This window comes from Gymnoscopelus braueri, assembly GCF_963280865.1.
Source record: "Gymnoscopelus braueri genome assembly, chromosome: 4".
Taxonomy (NCBI): Eukaryota; Metazoa; Chordata; class Actinopteri; order Myctophiformes; family Myctophidae; genus Gymnoscopelus; species Gymnoscopelus braueri.
In genome coordinates this window covers 3,408,393-3,426,312 of record NC_137605.1, presented here as the reverse complement: position 1 = coordinate 3,426,312, position 17,920 = coordinate 3,408,393, and the positions used below count along the sequence as shown (strand labels likewise).

Sequence of the window (17,920 nt, the reverse complement as noted above, 5' to 3'; positions counted from 1 at the left end):
GATTTAGGCTCAAACCTTTTGAAAAAGGTTTGAGGGACATACACCATATGATATTAAATATAAAAAATAAAATAAAAATTCATGGTGTAGCTCCTTTAAGCTGGAAGTTTGCCCTTCTCATCCCGCTTGCTTTTGCTGCTCACACACTGTACTGTTGCTGCTGTCACTGCTATCATTGCGTCTTGCTAAAATTGCTGCTCACCCTCCACCACCCCAGCCACCACCTGTGGTTTTGGATGTTTATGTACGGGAGATTGGGAGTCCCTATGGTTGGGAGATGAGCTTTATCAGAGCGCCTAAAAGCAGATCCAATGCTTCGCCAAACCATAATAAATATATATTGCTCATTTCATATTCAGTAAAAATATCTCATCCGTTCTTGAGTTGTCCTGACAGAATTGAAGAGCATATTTTTTACATGTACCTTTTTGTATTGTTGTTTATTGTACTGTTGTTTGTCTAGAGATGTTTGAACGTGTTCATTGATTGATCGATTGAATACTTTATTAGACAGAAATGCAAACAGCACGAGTACAGTCGTACATTTGGGCTAAAAGGATGACACAAAAAAGTCCTCGGGGACTTGTTTATGGACCACAGAGAACCAGTGTTGATTCTGACAGCACATTTTTATTTAGTTTTAGTCATAGTCTTTTCAATAAAATTCCATTTAGTTTCAGTCATATTTTAGTCATCTGAATTTTTTTTGTCTTGTTTTAGTCGACTAAATCTACAGTTGATTTTACACTTGGTTGCATGCTGAAAATAGCCGATCTAGTGAGTGAAGATGTGAGCTTGTAGATCTGCTATTTTCAGAGCGTAACACCCGAGCGCAACCAAGCATAAAATAGCTTGTCTTAGGGCGGATTCAGACTGGGTCCGATTGATTCGAACCGTTCCCGAGTACCATTGGCCTCTCCCAGCTGGCATGCATTCACATTGGCCAATATTCTTCCGTACCCGAGAACAGATCTTTCAACAGTAATGGTAAATATGTGCCTCATGGGGGCGCTGTTGACTATGGGGCTTTGGGAGATAGAGAATGTCATTCACAGAAGAAGAGTCACACAGAATTTAGAGTGAATAATAAAGTTTGACTGTGTTCCTGAGGTTGTCTTGAGTTATAATGATAACTGAACAACAATACACAACCAAAGCAGTGTGTGCGTTGGACGTTGGTCTTCGAAACCTCAAAATGTAACGTCGTCTCTGTAACTCTATGGTTATTATCAACATGATAGTGACGTCACTGACGCACCCTTGGTATTTTAGCATTGACGTCACGGACTAATCCTTGGTATATTCATCCTAGAGGCAGGGTTACGCTACACATGTGTTTTTTTGTTTATGTTTTTTCACGGCTCGCGCTACTCAAACACTAGCGGGATTATTATTTCTTGTCAACATTCAAGTAGAACTATGAGAATCTATAACCCAGCTAAAATAATATGTCATTATACAAATATATACAGCATATATGATTAGAAGTCCACTTCCTTTTGTTGGTACGGATGCCTTCACATTGCATCGTTCCGTACCCGAGTACGCATGATCCGGATCCGAGACTACCTCCGGAGGCGGTCTGGGGTACGGTACGGTGATCCGTTCCAGGGAACGATACGCAACGTTCACACCAACCCAAGTGGTCCGGGGTGCGCAGTCGGGACCATAGTCTGAATCCGCCCTTAGTTCTACTGGATCTCTTCTCCACTAGTCCCTCACTAACCTTTTAGTCTAGTTTTTATTTGCTGATAATTGTCATTATATTTAGTCTTAGTTTTAGTCGTCGTAGCTTAATTTTTCTTTAGTTTTTATTTTCATCAGTGCAAAAAGGTAGTCGACAACATTTTTTCGTCATAGTTTTGGTCGACGAAATCAACACTACAGAGAACGTTAAGTGATCAGGCAGCAACTTCCAGGACTCCTTTCACAGTAAAAGCTGTCTGAACAAAAGACGTTTCACGGAATTAAACTTCACCATCTTGAAGCTGCTCTGCTATCTCATGTATGTTCATACAGGCTGAGGTGCAAGCACCATTAAGCTTCACATACTGTAATGAAAATACAAAACGTATAATCTTATATTTATTTAACCTCTTAAACCCTATATACTTGGTTGACTGGGGTCCACCAGGGCTCTATAGACAAGGTCCACCAGCATTTCCCTCTACACCAAATCTCTTTGCCGTAAAATAGCTGATCTACAAGTGAAAGTTTGCAATGATGGTACACCTTAATTTGCTGTTTATCCAAGATTTTCAAGAAACCCATTGTAAAGATAGTCTAATAATTTGTGATTTGGATAGCATGTTATTTAGACACGTGTCAGGTTAATTAGTTGTCCTGGCATCCTATCGTTTGTATAAGGTAGTTTCAATGTAAAGATTATGTATTTGTTGATATTATGCTGTTTAGACTGATGCTAGGTAGGAATGTACCTATGATCCTAGATAACTGAGGCACTGCACTGTCTCTCTGCATTCTATGTATGTATTTACCTTGTTTAGTGTAAGTCACCCGGGATAGAGAGCGTCTGCTAAATGCCTAAATGGTAAATTGTAATAATTTAACGACCCGACCGGGTTGGCCTGAGGCCAGGAGGTAGTTAAAGCACGTGAGAATATCAGTGCATTTAAGAACAGCGGGCGAAGGGCGACAGTCAAATGTCAAGAGATTTCTTATCGCGTAGCAGCAGTAAAGGTTAGCTGTTGTTCTCGCTGCGTCAATAACACAATGACACACACAGGCCTTATCAGGGGCTCCACTGAACAAACAACCTCTCTGTGTGGCTGACTGACCGACTGACTGGTGAGGGCTCTGGATACACGGCTGGGAATGCCAGACAACCTCTGTGTGTGTGTGTGTGTGTGTGTGTGTGTGTGTGTGTGACTGTGCGTGTGTGTGTGTGTGTGTGTGTGTGTGTGTGTGTGTGTGTGTGTGTGTGTGTGTGTGTGTGTGTGTGTGTGTGTGTGTGACTGTGTGCGTGTGTGTGTGTGTGTGTGTGTGTGTGTGTGTGTGTGTGTGTGTGTGTGTGTGTGTGTGTGTGTGAGACTGTGTGTGTGTGTGTGTGTGTGTGTGTGTGTGTGTGTGTGTGTGTGTGTGTGTGTGTGTGTGTGTGTGTGTGACTGTGTGTGTGTGTGTGTGTGTGTGTGTGTGTGTGTGTGTGTGTGTGTGTGTGTGTGTGTGTGTGTGTGAGACTGTGTGCGTGTGCGTGTGCGTGTCTGTGTGTGTGTGTGTGTGTGTGCGTGCGCGCGCGCGCGTGCGTGTGTGTGTGTGTGTGCGCGCGCCCGTGCGCGTGCGTGTGACTGTGTGTGTGTGTGTGTGTGTGTGTGTGTGTGTGTGTGTGTGTGTGTGTGTGTGTGTGTGTGTGGATTTCGTCAACTAAAACTATGACGAAAAATGTCAAATACCTTGACTAAAATGTTAGTGAGGGACGAGTGGAGAAGAGATCCATCCAGTAGAACGTTATTTTATGTTTGGTTGCACAGGTGATTGTTTCATGCAATCAATTCTCAACCTGTTGTTTTGGAGCGCACCCTGACCCCCTCTTGTGTGTTGACTAGTGAGACGGCCCTAGCGAGACCTGACAGAATGGGTTCATTTGGAGCCAGTATGACGTTTGGAGCCAGTGTGACGTCGTCTGTTAAGGGGTCTATGTAATGTTCTTGCTGTTCTATTTTTACTAAATTTTTATCCCGCGATTTTTGTAACCCATTTTTTTCACCCGGTGCCAATTTCCTAAGTGATCCTGGGCGCTACACCAGCCCTACACCAGCGCTACACCAGTCCCCCACAGCCTGGGAGGCCAGGGCCGAGCTTCAATACATGAGAGCCAACTGACCTTCTTGTCACCTGACAGGGGGGAGTTTCCCCGGTAGGACGTAGCGCGTGGAAGGAACACGTTATTCCAACCAGTTCCCTTCCCCTCCATCAGGCGCCCCGGCTGTCATGGGGGAGGCGGTATAGCGACCAGGATTACTACATGTTTTTGTGAGGGTATTAACTACCCTAGGAGACACGGGGAGAACATGCAAACTCCACACAGAGTGGGCTCTTTCGCCAACCCCACCTAGGGTATGTGCGCTGATGACGCGGAGGAGAAGACACGCCCCCAGCGCCCACAGCGTCCCCGGCGGGAATCGAACCCAGGACCTTCTAGCTGTGAGGGGACAGCGCTACCGACTGCGCCACCGTGGCCCTATGTTGCTGTTCTAAACACAGTCAACCAGTTAAAATAATTCACAGATTGAGGATTAAACCATTTGCTTCTATGAAACATCCAAGACCATTAGGGTTTTATGTAAGACCAATTCACATACTCTTTAATCTTCAAATAACTTTGCTTGACTTTAGCATTAATACAGCTTGTAAATACAGTACAGTACTGACACCAGCACACAACCAAGTCTCATCCTCTTTTTTTTTGTTGAGAAAACTAAAGTTTTTTACAATGGAAAACCTTTTCATTCATTGTGCCAAGGACCCCCAGAAGCAAAGATTTGTGTTAAAAGATTTTCAAGATGATGAGCTATGAGCTTTGTTTTGCTTGTCAAAGTAAAATATATTAACTATACCATAATTATCCCCGGACTCCACTTTGAGAACCACTATACTGTTCTATGGAAGTCCATGACTGAAATCAGCCTGAGAACATTAATTGTCCGCGGTGAGTTTGTTCATCAGCTCCTTGAGCAGATGAAAACATGCCAGACTGACGGGCCAGGACCTCCCACACTGAGAGGTCAAATCAACCAGTGACCCCAACGATGCAACATGCAGAGATCTGTGATTGAAGCTCACGTTTTCTCCCTGGACTCTTAACTCTAGCTGAGCTTGACATCCTGGCATTTTACGTGCATATGTCGTTGTAACAACAGTAAACCCCCTTGTCTCTTTCTCTGCATTTCATTTGTGTAATGTTTTCCTTTCTCGTGTTTGCTAATGTAATCCGTTGGTTTCTTGATTTGATCGTTGACCCGTACCGCACTCTGGGTCGACCGCAGGTTGTTTTAAGACGTGCTTTGTGTAAATAAACGTTTGCCTTTGAGTGGAGTGGATGTTGAAGAGAGCGTGCTTCGTGCTGGAGTCGCTCACACAGCAAAGGATTATCATTGGATCTGTGATTAGAAATAGGCTTTTCCCAAATAGGAAAGTCAAATTGACCATCAAACATTTGAGGCGGAATGTGAAGGCTGCCAAGACTTATGTCTCCAACTGGTTCGGCAGTATGTGCTGTATTATTGTACGTGTGTACTGTACGCAGTATGGGTACCGTGTGCAGTGATGGAAAAGGTCATCACATTTTTTACTTAAGTAAAAGTATCAATACTGCAATAAAAAAAAAAAAAAAAGTAAAAGACCGGAATTAAATAAAAAAAAAAACATATCGGCATCAAAATGTAGAAAGTACTCATTGTGCAAAATGTCCCATTTCACAAGCTTTCAAATGTATTTGAAAATAGTAGATCTACAAGCTCACAATGCGTCGCACCGCGACACATTGTGAGCTTGTAGATCGGGTAACTAGAAACTAACATTTTCAAATAATTGTAGTGGAGTAAAAGTGCAATATTTGCCTCTGAGATGTAGTGGAGTAGAAGTAGAAGTACTGAAAATGGAAATACTCCAGTAAAGTAAACAATACCTCAAAATTGTACTTGTACAAAATTGTATGGTGTACTGTACGTATTGTACTGTTATGTGTGTAGAAGATAAATACATGATGATGATAAGGTATGATTTGAATTCTTCAGATATAGTTAGTGTACAGTACGTAGTGTTCTAAACAGACTGGTTTGCATCACGGCCAACATGGTAGAATTCATTTCAATATATAAAGAAAAAGAAAAAGACAATTTTTTAAAAGTAATTATATACTGTATAATATACTTCAATATTATGAAAAGGACATTTAACTTTCATTAACCCATTAAGACCTGAGGCCGATTCTACAAATTTCTTCTAAATCCTAACAGTTTTCTGAAAAACGTATGTTTCTATATCAGTGGTTCTCAAACTTTTTCATGTCAAGGACCCCCAAAATGATATAAAAAAAAATCTCAAAATATCCAGTTCCAGGGACCCCCCAGAAGCAAAGATTTGAGTTACAAATGTTCGCTTTAAAAAAATATATATATATATTCAAAGATTTGCACAAATGTTCACGATTTTTCAAAAAATTGCAGATCTACAAGCTTGCAGATCTGCTATTTTTTTGGAATAGCCCAAAGAAATCTTAAAAATGACACAGATGCTTTAATTCAGGGTCTTAAATGGTTAAACGACGAAGCACAAAGCAAAGCAAAGTAAACGACGCGGTTACGATACCTCTCGCACAGCGTGAGCATCCAGGAGGCGGTGAGCCAGAAGCCCAGGATGAAGGCGGTGAGCGTGCGGGCGGGGTACTTGTTCATCAGCACCTTGAGCACGAAGCGGAACGTGAAGTTGATGTTGTTGAGCGAGCCGATGCTCCTGTAGGAGGCGCTGAGGAGCACCTTGCTGTGCAGCAGGATGGCGCGGTGCACCAGGTACAGGCGGAGGAACATCAGGAGGGACAGCAGCAGCTCCACCTCCACCAGGGCCTGGCCGTGGCGAGGGGACACGCACAGAGGGGGGGGAGGGGCCCTCAGGGGCCCCCCCGACGCCGACGGCCAGGAGGAGGAACCGTTGGACTCCTCCGCTGGGTAGGGCTGTGTGGGAAAAAAAAAGGTAAAATTATGGGCTTTTTTTTTACAACAGTTGGGGTCTTTAACAAGGGGGTCTGACTCCGAGACCCCTTAGGGTAGTGGTTCTCAAACTTTTTCATGTCAAGAACCCCCCCCCCCCCCAAAATGGTATGTATTTGGCCGCGGACCCCCCATCTCCAAACATTTTGTTCCAGGGACCCCCCCAGAAGCAAAGATTTGAGATACAAATGTTTGCTTTAAACAATATACAGTACATTCAAAGATCTAGAGCAGAGAAGAATAGCAGATCTACAAGCTCATAGCGCCTATGAGCTTGTGGATCTGCTATTTCTGAATAGCCCAAAGTATAAAATGGATAAAGGGGTTCAAATGATTGCGGATTTACGGGTCCGTTTCGTTTCATTTGACGCTCTCAAGAGTTAAATTATTGTTAAACATCTGCATTACTTCATTAAAGAAATTGGCACCACATCAATAAATACAGCATGGCTGGAATTATGGACAAAATCTTATCCAACGATAACAAAACATTCTAAGTGTTGGGTCTGAGAGTCTGAGTCTCATCACATGGTGGTTCTGTGGCTCAAATGCCCAATAAAAAATGGACCTTGATATGAAAAGGGTTGAAAACCTAATGACTAAAACTATGGCGGAATCTTTTTGTCGACTACCTTTTTCCCACTGATGAAAACTAAATAAAAACTAAGCTATGATGACAATTTTGTCAACGAATAAAAACTAGACTAAAATGTTAGTGAGGGATCTAGTGGAGAAGAGATCCAGTAGAACTCAGACGGGACATTTTATGCTTGGTTGTGCTCAGGTGTCGTGCTCCGAAAATAGCCGATCTACAAGCGTGTAGATCGGCTATTTTCGGCATGCAGCCAAGTATAAATCAGCCATTACGACGCCATCACGGTCAAAATACGTATTTGTCGACTAAATCAACTGTAGATTTTGTAGACTAAAATATTATATTTAGTCTAAAATCTTTAATTTGGTCGACTAAAACTGGACTAAAAGTAAAAAATGTCAAACACTAAAATGACAAAAACTAAATGGAATTTCAATCAGAAGACTAAATAAAAATGTGCTGTCACAATTAACACTGGCTTTTAGAAAATATTGCAGAATAGCACTGTTGCTTGTTTAATTTATGTTTATTTATGCTGTGAACTGCTTTTAGTTTTATAGTTTTTATGTCCAGTGCAGTGTTATGTTTGGTTTGTCCAACAAGACCAAGGAGGATCTACAAGCTCGTAGATCGGCTATTTTGAAAATGTTTTTTTTTTTATAATAAAAAATGCTTAATAAGATTAGGCATAAGCCATAGGGCCCTAAATGTCATACAAATAATTGTGATTAATGGAATGTAAAAATGTTAATTACATGATTTGCAAAAATTGCATTAAATAAAACAGGACAAATAACTTATATACAAAGAAATGGCAGACAATAAGTGGTATCAATAATCATATATGACTGTACTGTAGTTGTACTGTATAATGACTGTGATGCCAGTACCTGCTTGGGGACATGGGGCAGGGTGCCCAGCTCCCAGTAGGTGCCCACAGGGTGGATGGCACACACCAGCAGCTCCACACAGATGCCCAGCAGCCTGTGGCGGGTCATGGCGATGCGCCAGTCCACCTGGTTGTGATCGATGACGAAGAGCTGTAAGACCCCACACACACACACACACACACACACACGCACACACACACACACACACACACACACACACACACACACACACACACACACACACACACACACAAAGTGAGTAGGGTTTTACACTCCTACTCCTTTTGGTAGGGCATTCCACATTTTAGTTGCGTAGCATGAGCACAAGTTAATTCCCTTGTTTGTGCCAAATCTGGGTTGAACATGATCAGTGGAGCTGCCTTTGGTGTTATGATTGTGGACTTCATTTACGTTTATGAAGTATTTTGACAGGTACATGGGTATCCCAATGTTGTGGTGTCTCTTGTAGACCAGCTTTGATACCTCCAGGTGTAGTTGGTTACCAAAACAATATACATTTTGGGGATCCTTGACATGTTTGAGAACTGATCTAACAATGATCAGAGTTGGGGAAGTGATTTAAAAATAAATAGCTAGCTAAGCTACTGACATATACAAAAGGAACTGAGCAACACTAAAAGCTCTCTTTCAAAATACGTAACTAGATACACTGCAAGTTACTTAGTAAAGGTATTTAGTTACATTTAAACTAGATACACTACAAGTGACTTAGTAAAGGTATTTAGTTACATTTAAACTAGATACACTACAAGTTACTTAGTAAAGGTATTTGGTTACATTTAAACTAGATACATTACAAGTTACTTGTAATTGAAGCTACTTTGTATTTAATGATTCTGATCATGTGTTTGAGGACATGATAATACATTGAGTGATTGAATAAAACGTAGGACTTGTATAAAAGATAGATGGAGGCCCGGACCGCTGGCTCACCAGTCGCCTGACAGCGCACCGCGAGTTCGAGTCCCGTTCCCGACAGTCTTTGCTGCATGTCTCTCCCCATCCCGTGTCCTGTCCATCTCTACTACACTACAAATAAAGGCAGAAACCCCGCCCAAGAAAATATCTAAAATAAAATAAAAGATAGATGGATATATGAATACTGTATGAGGACTGTATAACAGCTACAAATGGATGCAGATGGAGAATTGTGTCTTTGATGTAATGAACAAATTGTCTAGTTTGTGTTTTTCTGGTGATCTCTTTTCATGTACTTCATCAGACGTACATGTTTGTATCATCATATGATGTCCTTGTGCTGTGAGGATGACTGTCCCTCACAAAGCGTGTTGTGTGCTTTCATGAACATATACCAGTGGTGGGTTCTACCGTCAGATGCTGTGTACGTCGTACACCTTGAGATTTTTTTTCGTCGCCACCGTACACCTCCAAAAACTGTTCAAAACAGCGTATCTGAGACGCTGATACGCTAACTGACGGCGCTGACTGACTGGCGTTAACGTGCACTGTGCTGCTCAGGGCTCAGGCAGCAAAGCGAGAGAGAGTAAAAAAAAACGATTCTGGGCGAGCGTTCCGGTGGTAACCGGAACGCTCGCCCCAAAACACACTCGCCCCCATTCATTTCGCGGACAGAGGCCGCCGGATTAGACCCGGGGCGAGTGTGTTTAGGGACGAGTCTTCTGTGATTTCATTCACCAGCCAGTGTTGCCAGATTTTGCGAGAGAAATAAGCAACCAGTTCTATGAAAACAAGCCCAAAAGAAGCAACTTAGGCCACATGAGCACTTAAAACCTACGCTATTTTTTGATGCAAGCCTAAGCAAGTACACTTTAGAAACAAGCCCCAAAAAAACGCAACCCACAACGACCAACATTTTACAAGAAAACTTTACAGAAAAACAAGCCCAAAGTCGCTTATAATACGCGGACATGGCAACACTGGCCCCAGCAGGTAAAGCCCCGGAAGAGTGAGACAGGCAGCGCCAACAACAAAAACAAGCGCGCGGAAAATTTTCACATGCAATATTTTTGTGGGCCACACACGTGCACATTTTTTAGATTTAATTAATTATAGACGCGCGCATGCCGTGCGTGTGGGAGGCAGGGAATAATCATAGTATATTTTTTAAAAAAAACTAGAACACACCACTGACATATACCACATGTTGGGATGGATATGAACACAAAGCATGTTGTGTTTTTATGAACATGCCTCCAGGTGATATCATATGAAATATATGAATACACAACACAACGCTTCTTCAAAGTTGTAAGACTTGATGGAAATGTGATGCAGCGATAATTAAGCTGGCAAGTTGCCACTCTCATTATAAAGAAAGCATTTTCCATCTGTAAATTTAATTTGCACAAGACATTTTAGAGGGGTTATTTTGCATCCTTTCTTGTGGACAGGTACAGTCTGTGTTTTACTGTTGGGAGGAGGCACTATGCATGCACATGGTAAATGGTGCATATAGCACTTTTATCCAAAGCGCTTTACATAGATTGTGCATTACATTCACCCATTCACACACACATTCACACACCGCTTGATGGCAGGGGAAACCATGCAAGGCACCACCCTGCTCATCAGGAGCAATTAGGGGTTCAGCGTCTTGCTCAAGGACACTTCAACACTCTGGAGGAGCCCGGGATCGAACTGGGAACCTCACGGCTTCCATCCGGTCGCTCTACCAGCCACTCTACCCCTGAGCCACTGCCACTCTGTACCAGGCCAGTTGGTTATAGAGCCCTTAACAGGCGACGTATGCGCGCGCAGGCCGGCACCAAATGAAACCCATTCTGTCAGGTCTCGCTAGGACGCGCCTCACTAGCCAACACACAAGAGGAGGAGGTTGAATGAACTGAAACCAGAGAAACCCTGAAACAACATGTTGGGAATTGATTGCATGAAACCATCACCTGTGCGTCCAGTCTCAATGTTGGTAAACAAATAATAATAATAAAAAGATTTAGGAATAAATGCATAATTCCAGATTAGTTTTCTTTTATGGGTATTCTTTTTATTTTTCAGTCACAGATATCGTGATATATCGTTGATTACATTTCTTGCAGTATATCGAGTATCACAGATATGGTGTATCGTGGCCAAATATCACCACGGTTATCGTATCGTGAGCTATACGCATATCGTCTCTCACCCCTATCGTACTGTGTTTGTCCGTCCATGGATACACTGCTGACATGGCTCTTGGGTGGCGGTACTGTATTTAAATGTACAAGAAGCCAGTCCTGAGGCTCAGGGATCTTCTCCTTCATTTAAAGAAACCACAGGCCTGATTGAGTGGATTTGTTCAAGCGGTATTGACATAGTTTCTGGGAGGAAGGAAGTGTGTTCATAATGACTCACACTCGCTTGATTGAAAAGGGATGTGTAACCAACGGGACCAATGCAAACACTAAATGATTCACTGGGACCAATGTGTTATAGAATAATAATATTCCATTCGGATGAAGTTTTAGATCATTTATTAGGAAGATTTCAGCAGAGAGACAGCATACAGCAACAATGAGAAGCAGGGGCTCCTGCCCTGCTCCAGCAGCCCCTACGGGCACCCACCTCCTGAAGTGTCATATGCTACAGCTTTTATACACATAGATCTCTCCCCTAAATGTAGATAAATATAAACAGGCTATACTAAGTAACAGTACCATAGAGCTGACTGGTTAAATTAGCAATGACCATGTATAGTATCACAGGACAAATTACATGCTGACAGAGAGCATATGTGGAAATAGACCTTTGTATCAATTGTTGAATGACAGGAACAGACGCTGTGAAAAGAACCCTGCTGTGTGGCTACCATTCTAGGGCCAAAATATAGATAGATACATAGATTGATTTAGAACAGGTTGGTATTCTGAAAATATCCATTACAAATGCAAACACTAAATGATTCACTGGGACCAATACAAACACTAAATGTGATCAACCTGTGGTATTTTGGTGTCCATCTGGTTCTGGTCTCTCTAGCCCTCTTACACTGTCTGTCAAAGAAATTATTTCTAAATGCTAATGGTTTATAAAGCATTGAATGGTTCAGTGGTGGAAAAAAGTACTCAAATATGTTACCTAAGTAAAAGTATCAAAAATGCAGAAACACTCTGTTACAAGTAAAAGTCCCGTATTAAAAATGTACTTGAGTAAAAGTACAAAAGTATTGGCATCAAAATGTACCTAAAGTACCAAAAGTAAAAGTACCTCCCAGTCATTATACAAAATGTCCCATTTCACAAGCTTTTACAAAATAGCAGATCTACAAGCAAATACAATGCGACGCACTGTGAGCTTCTAGATCTGCTATTTTCAAATGGCCGAAACAGGGACAGGGCTGAAGTGCTTACTGTATGTTTTGTAATAATAATCTACAAAGTAACTAGTAAATAAAGTTTTCAAATAATTGTAGTGGAGTAAAAGTACAATATGTGCCTCCCAGATGTAGTGGAGTGGAAGTAAAAGTACTTAAAATTGGAAATACTCCGGTAAAGTAAAAAATACCTCAAAACTGTACTTAAGTAAAGTACTTGAGTGAATGTACTTAGTTACTTTACACCACTGAATGGTTCAGGACCTAAATACACGTCTGATCTACTGGACACCTACTGTTTGTTTTGTTTGGGTCTGTTTCTGTCAGCAGCCAAACAAAGAGGCCCTCAGTCAGTTTGGCAGATGCAAATGATCAGATGTGTACATGGACATGTGTCAGGTTAGCAGAGCAGATAACACCACAGTGAGAACAGATAACCGCTCAGCCCTGCATGCTGCTGCTGCTTTGCATTCCTCCTCATCTGTCTCAACGACCTGATGGCTCAATCACTTACTTTAGCGTAAACCCTGACAACACTGGAGAACGTGTGTTGTGTTGTGCTGTATGTTAGCTTTAATCAGAACCTCTCCCTCCGCTGTATAGCTCCGAGATGAGGTTCCACGTTTGTCGGTGCCGTATGAGCAGGACATTTTCGAATATTTTCCACTTTACATGTTTCTTACCCCTTTCTGCACATCGTATCCAAAAAGTAAAGGTTTTCTGAAATGCTCTCAGATGTTTTAACTTCTAGCGCGCAATGAAATATATCCAACGAGTTGAAAAAAGCGTTTAAATAGCTTCTCTCCTACATGTTTTTAAGACATACCCGGAAGTTGCGCCCGCAGAGGCAACCTTACTGATTCCCCTACTGGTCAAATATTGAATTGCATCTTGTAATGTATGGAGCTATACTGTATGTGTGCTTGGGCTGCTGTCTTGTCTTCACAGCTAAAGCACCAGTGTAACTCTTCTCCCTTCTGGCTCCCAAACTAGGAACACATTATTGCCCCCATATGGCTCTGCACATCAGCCATATTGTGAAGACATTCACAGGTTGTTACCAATGATACTAATGAAGGCTCTGTTCCATTCTGGTCAAACAGAGTCAGGGTGGTGATATTGTGCATGTTGGCTCACTGGAAACACTCTGCTACACCAGTGGGTCTCAAGTTGGGGTCCAGGGACCCTCATGGGCTTCCAAATGGCCCCTTATACGGGTGTGTAACTCTGAGAGTGTACAAATGGAACCAAATGGGTCCATTTGGTTCCATTTGCACACTCTCAGAGTTATGGGGGGTCGTGGAAACCACTGTGCTACACTAAATGGAACAGAGTCTTCATTAGTATCATTGGTAACACCTGTGAAGGAAGTGATAATATGGCTGCTGTGCACAGAGCCTATTGACCATATTCACACGGCGGCCATATTGCTATTAAGTTAATGAAATGCCACCCCAGTTGCCACAGCAACGCAATGTTAAATTCCAAAATGGCCGCCGTGTGAATATGGACTATTGCCATTAGCGCTGCAGACTCTCACTTGCACTAGCCTTGAAGACCTTGCAGGCTGGCTTATGCAAAGGTTAAAATGTAATGTAGACAGCATGTTATGTAGACAGATGCCAGGTTCATTTGTAGACCTGGCATCCTCAATGTAGAGCCCAGTAGGGCGAGGCTACTGAGACCGGGGTAGAAAGGCTGCACGCAACCCTGACAGCCTGTTGTAAGAAGCTACACTGCTCTGTTATCGGTCCACTCTGTCGCCGCATCGCTTTCCTTCCGCGTTCACTAAGGGCCATGAAGCATTCAGCCTGTCAGTCTGACTAATGGACCCCAGCGTCTGTCAATCAACACAACACAACACAACACAACATAACACACCTGGTGGGGGTTATAGGTCAAACGTAGCGCTAAACCCATCCATCAAGCCTGTTAACAGAACTGACCAGTCAGGTTCAAGAGTCTGAAGACTCAGATTTACACCTATTAGCCCGTAGCGCTTGACCTAGCCTTGGTGACCTTGCAGTCTTATGCAAAGGTTAGAATGTCATTTAGACACATGCTAGGTTCATTTGTTGACCTGGCATCCTACAGTATCTCTAGTTTTAATGTACAGATTATATATTTTTTTTTATATTATAATGTTTAGACTGATGCTAGGTTCTATGATCCTAGATTACTGAGACACTACACTGTCTCTATGCATTTGATGAACTATGTGTTTATCTTGTTTACTGTGAGTCACTCTGGATAAAGAGCGTCTGCTAAATGCCTACATTGTAAATTGTGTTAAGTTACAGCATTCCCGCACAGCACCCATTCTACAATACGAGCTCACGATGTGACGTATTGTGATCTTGTAGATCTGCTATTTTCAAAGGATTTCTATTATACGATTTTGAAAACTTGTGAAATGAGACAATTCTGCGTAATTGTGTTTTTATACCAACACTTTCGTACTTTTATTCAAGTATATTTTGAATAGCGGACTTTTACTTCTTTTCTACCTTGTGGTATTGATACTTTTCCTAAAGTTAAAACATCTGCGTACTTTCTTCTTCCAACGCTGGTGAACATTGTCTAAGTTTTGAGCTCCACCCTAGATGTTCATCACCTTATCTCTGTTCTGCACACACACACACACACACACACACACACACACACACACACAGACACAGACACAGACACACACACACACACACACACACACACACACACACACACACACACACACACACACACACACACACACACACACACACAGACACACACACACACACACACACACACACAGACTCCCTTCTTACATCACACACAGAGGACCTGAGGTTGACCTAGAAAAAGTTAGAGGCCAGTTATTTCTAATCTCCTCTACAGTGTAAAAACAGAGATATGTCCCTAAATATATCATACCGTACAGTACCACTGCCTTAACCACTTAACCCCCCCCCCCCCCCCCCTAGATCTTGTTCAACCCAGATTTGGCATAAACAAGGGAATGAGCTCTTTCTCATGGTATGCAACAAACATGTGGAATGCCCTACCCAAAGGAGTGTAGAACCCTACTCACTTTCAAAACTGCCCTAAAAAATACCTTCAGGAGTCTTAACCCCCCCCCCCCCTCCACTCCTTGAACTGTTTATTGTCATATCTCTTGTTTTTCATACCAGTAACCTGTAAGCTGACTGTATGACGTTCTACATAGTAGTGTATATTTCTATGTCTTCTTAAATGTCATCATGATGTGAGTGCGTGGGAGGATCTCATTGTAAATAAGCCATTGTGCTTTTATGAGCGATCCAGTTTAGAGGACCTTGTATTGTGAATTGTACTTCCATGTACTGTTTCTATGTCTTTTCTAAATAAAGTATTCAATCAATCAATCAATCAAACTTACAGTAATACATCCATTAAGACCAGGAACGCCATCTGTGTCATTTTAGATTTCTTTGGCTATTCAAAAATAGCAGTTTTAACTCCAATATGTGCTTCTCGGGGAGGGTCCCAGGAACAACATATTTTGAAATGGGTGTTCTGTGGCCAATTACATATCATTTTGGGGGTCCTTGACATGGAAAAGTTGGAGCACCACTGATATAGCAACATACTGTTAGGATTTATAAAACATTTTTAAATATGTATTTGGCTGCGGACCCCCATCTGAAAATGTTTTGTTCCAGGGACCCCCCATGAAGCAAGGATTTGAGTTACAAATGTTTGCTTTAAAAAAATATATATATATTCAAAGATTTGCATCTTATAAACTCACCTGTACGCTGTACTTGCTGAACCGTGAGAAGAGTTGCAGTCTTATGCAAAGGTTCAAATATAATGTAGATAGCATGTTATGTAGACAGATGGTGTGGCGGAACAACTGAAAGCCGGGCCGGTAGGCACGGCACACTGATCAGGCCCCCCCCCCCCCCCCCCCCCCCCTGCGCACGCACGCACGCGCATCGCGCGCGTGCGTGTGTGCCCAGCCCGTGTGCACATTTTGTGGGTTTTGGGCGGATTGTGTTCGTTTTAGTGATACTTTATTCCGGTTTTAGGGTTAGGGTGAGCTTCCATCAGTGTATTGGGGTGAATTGCCTCGAATATATTTGCAGTTCCATGTAAGCTGGTGAATCTCTGGGAAAGTTGCTGAGAGGCGGCCGCGGAGAGGCGGAGCACGCAAAGTGCGTCTAATTCTAATAAATGTGATCTGATGGACAGATGCTATAGGTTCATTTTTAGACCTGACATCCTATAGTCTGTATAGTTTCAATGTACAGCTTCTTGTTTTATTTTCTATTATACTAGACTGATGCTACAGTAGCTTCAAGGTTTACCTGTGATCCTAGTTTCCTGAGACACAACACTGTCTCTATGCGTGTGATGTATGCGTTTACCTTGTTTACTGTAAGTCACTCTGCATTAAGAGTGTCTGATAAATGCAAACATTGTAAATTCTAATGACAGGCTAAAGGTTCCAGTAATGAAGTTGAAACTAAGATGGACCGTTTAGCTTTAGTCCAGTTTTGGTCGACTAAACATCAGAGGATTTAGTCGCCTAAATCTACAGTTTATTTAGTCGACTAACGTGTATATTTGGCAAGATGGCGCCGTAATGCCTGATTTATGCTTAGCTGAGTGCTGAACATAGCAGATCTACAAGTTCACAACGCATGTGACACCCAGGCGTCTTAGTTCTACTGGATCTCTTCTCCACCTGTCACTAACATTTGAGTCTAGTTTTTATTTGTTCACGAAATTGTCAACATATTTAGTCATTGTTTTAGTCATCATAGCTTAGTTTTGTGTGTGCGTGTGTGTGTGTGTGTGTGTGCGTGTTTGTGTGTGTGTGCTCTCACCCGTACGTCCTTGTAATGGAAAGCCACGATGAGGATGAGGAGGCACAGGGTGGACATGCTGATGGAACAGTTGATGACGAAGGCCCACACCGAACCCTGAGAGAGAGAGAGAGAGAGAGAGAGAGAGAGAGAGAGAGAGAGAGAGACAGGGAGAGAGACACAGGAGAGAGACAGGGAGAGAGAGAGAGAGAAGAGAGAGAGAGAAGGATAAAAGATCAAGGACACACAGCCTTTATTACATGTGATGATTCCTGTCAATCTGCCAGTTTCCAGTAGCTCTGCTGCACCCCTCCCCCTCTCTCCCCCCTCTCCCCCCCCCTCTCTCTCCCTCTCTCCCCCCTCTCTCCCCCCTCCCTCCCTCTCTCTCCCCCCTCTCTCCCCCTCCCTCCCTCTCTCTCCCCCCTCCCTCCCCCCTCTCTCCCCTCTCTCCCCCCTCTCTCCCCCACTCTCCCCCCCCTCTCCCCCCTCCCTCCCCCTCTCTCCCCCCCTCTCCCCCCCCTCTCTCTCCCTCTCCCCCCTCTCTCCCCCCTCCCTCCCTCTCTCTCCCCCCC

General features: G+C 42.9%; 1 protein-coding gene across 1 annotated transcript in view; it reads right to left on the bottom strand.

The window, feature by feature from the left end:
• kcnn4 (potassium intermediate/small conductance calcium-activated channel, subfamily N, member 4) overlaps window positions 1-17,460 on the bottom strand; it is a 57,498-nt gene extending 40,038 nt beyond the window's left edge. The window contains exons 1-3 of the mRNA XM_080425302.1: window positions 17,370-17,460; window positions 8,211-8,360; window positions 6,328-6,689 (exon numbers count right to left, since the gene is read on the bottom strand). Of these exons, the coding sequence (XP_080281428.1) occupies window positions 6,328-6,689; window positions 8,211-8,360; window positions 17,370-17,426 (569 nt within the window). The 5' untranslated portion in view covers window positions 17,427-17,460. The remainder of the gene's footprint in view (window positions 1-6,327; window positions 6,690-8,210; window positions 8,361-17,369) is intronic.
• Window positions 17,461-17,920: the final 460 nt, after the last annotated feature.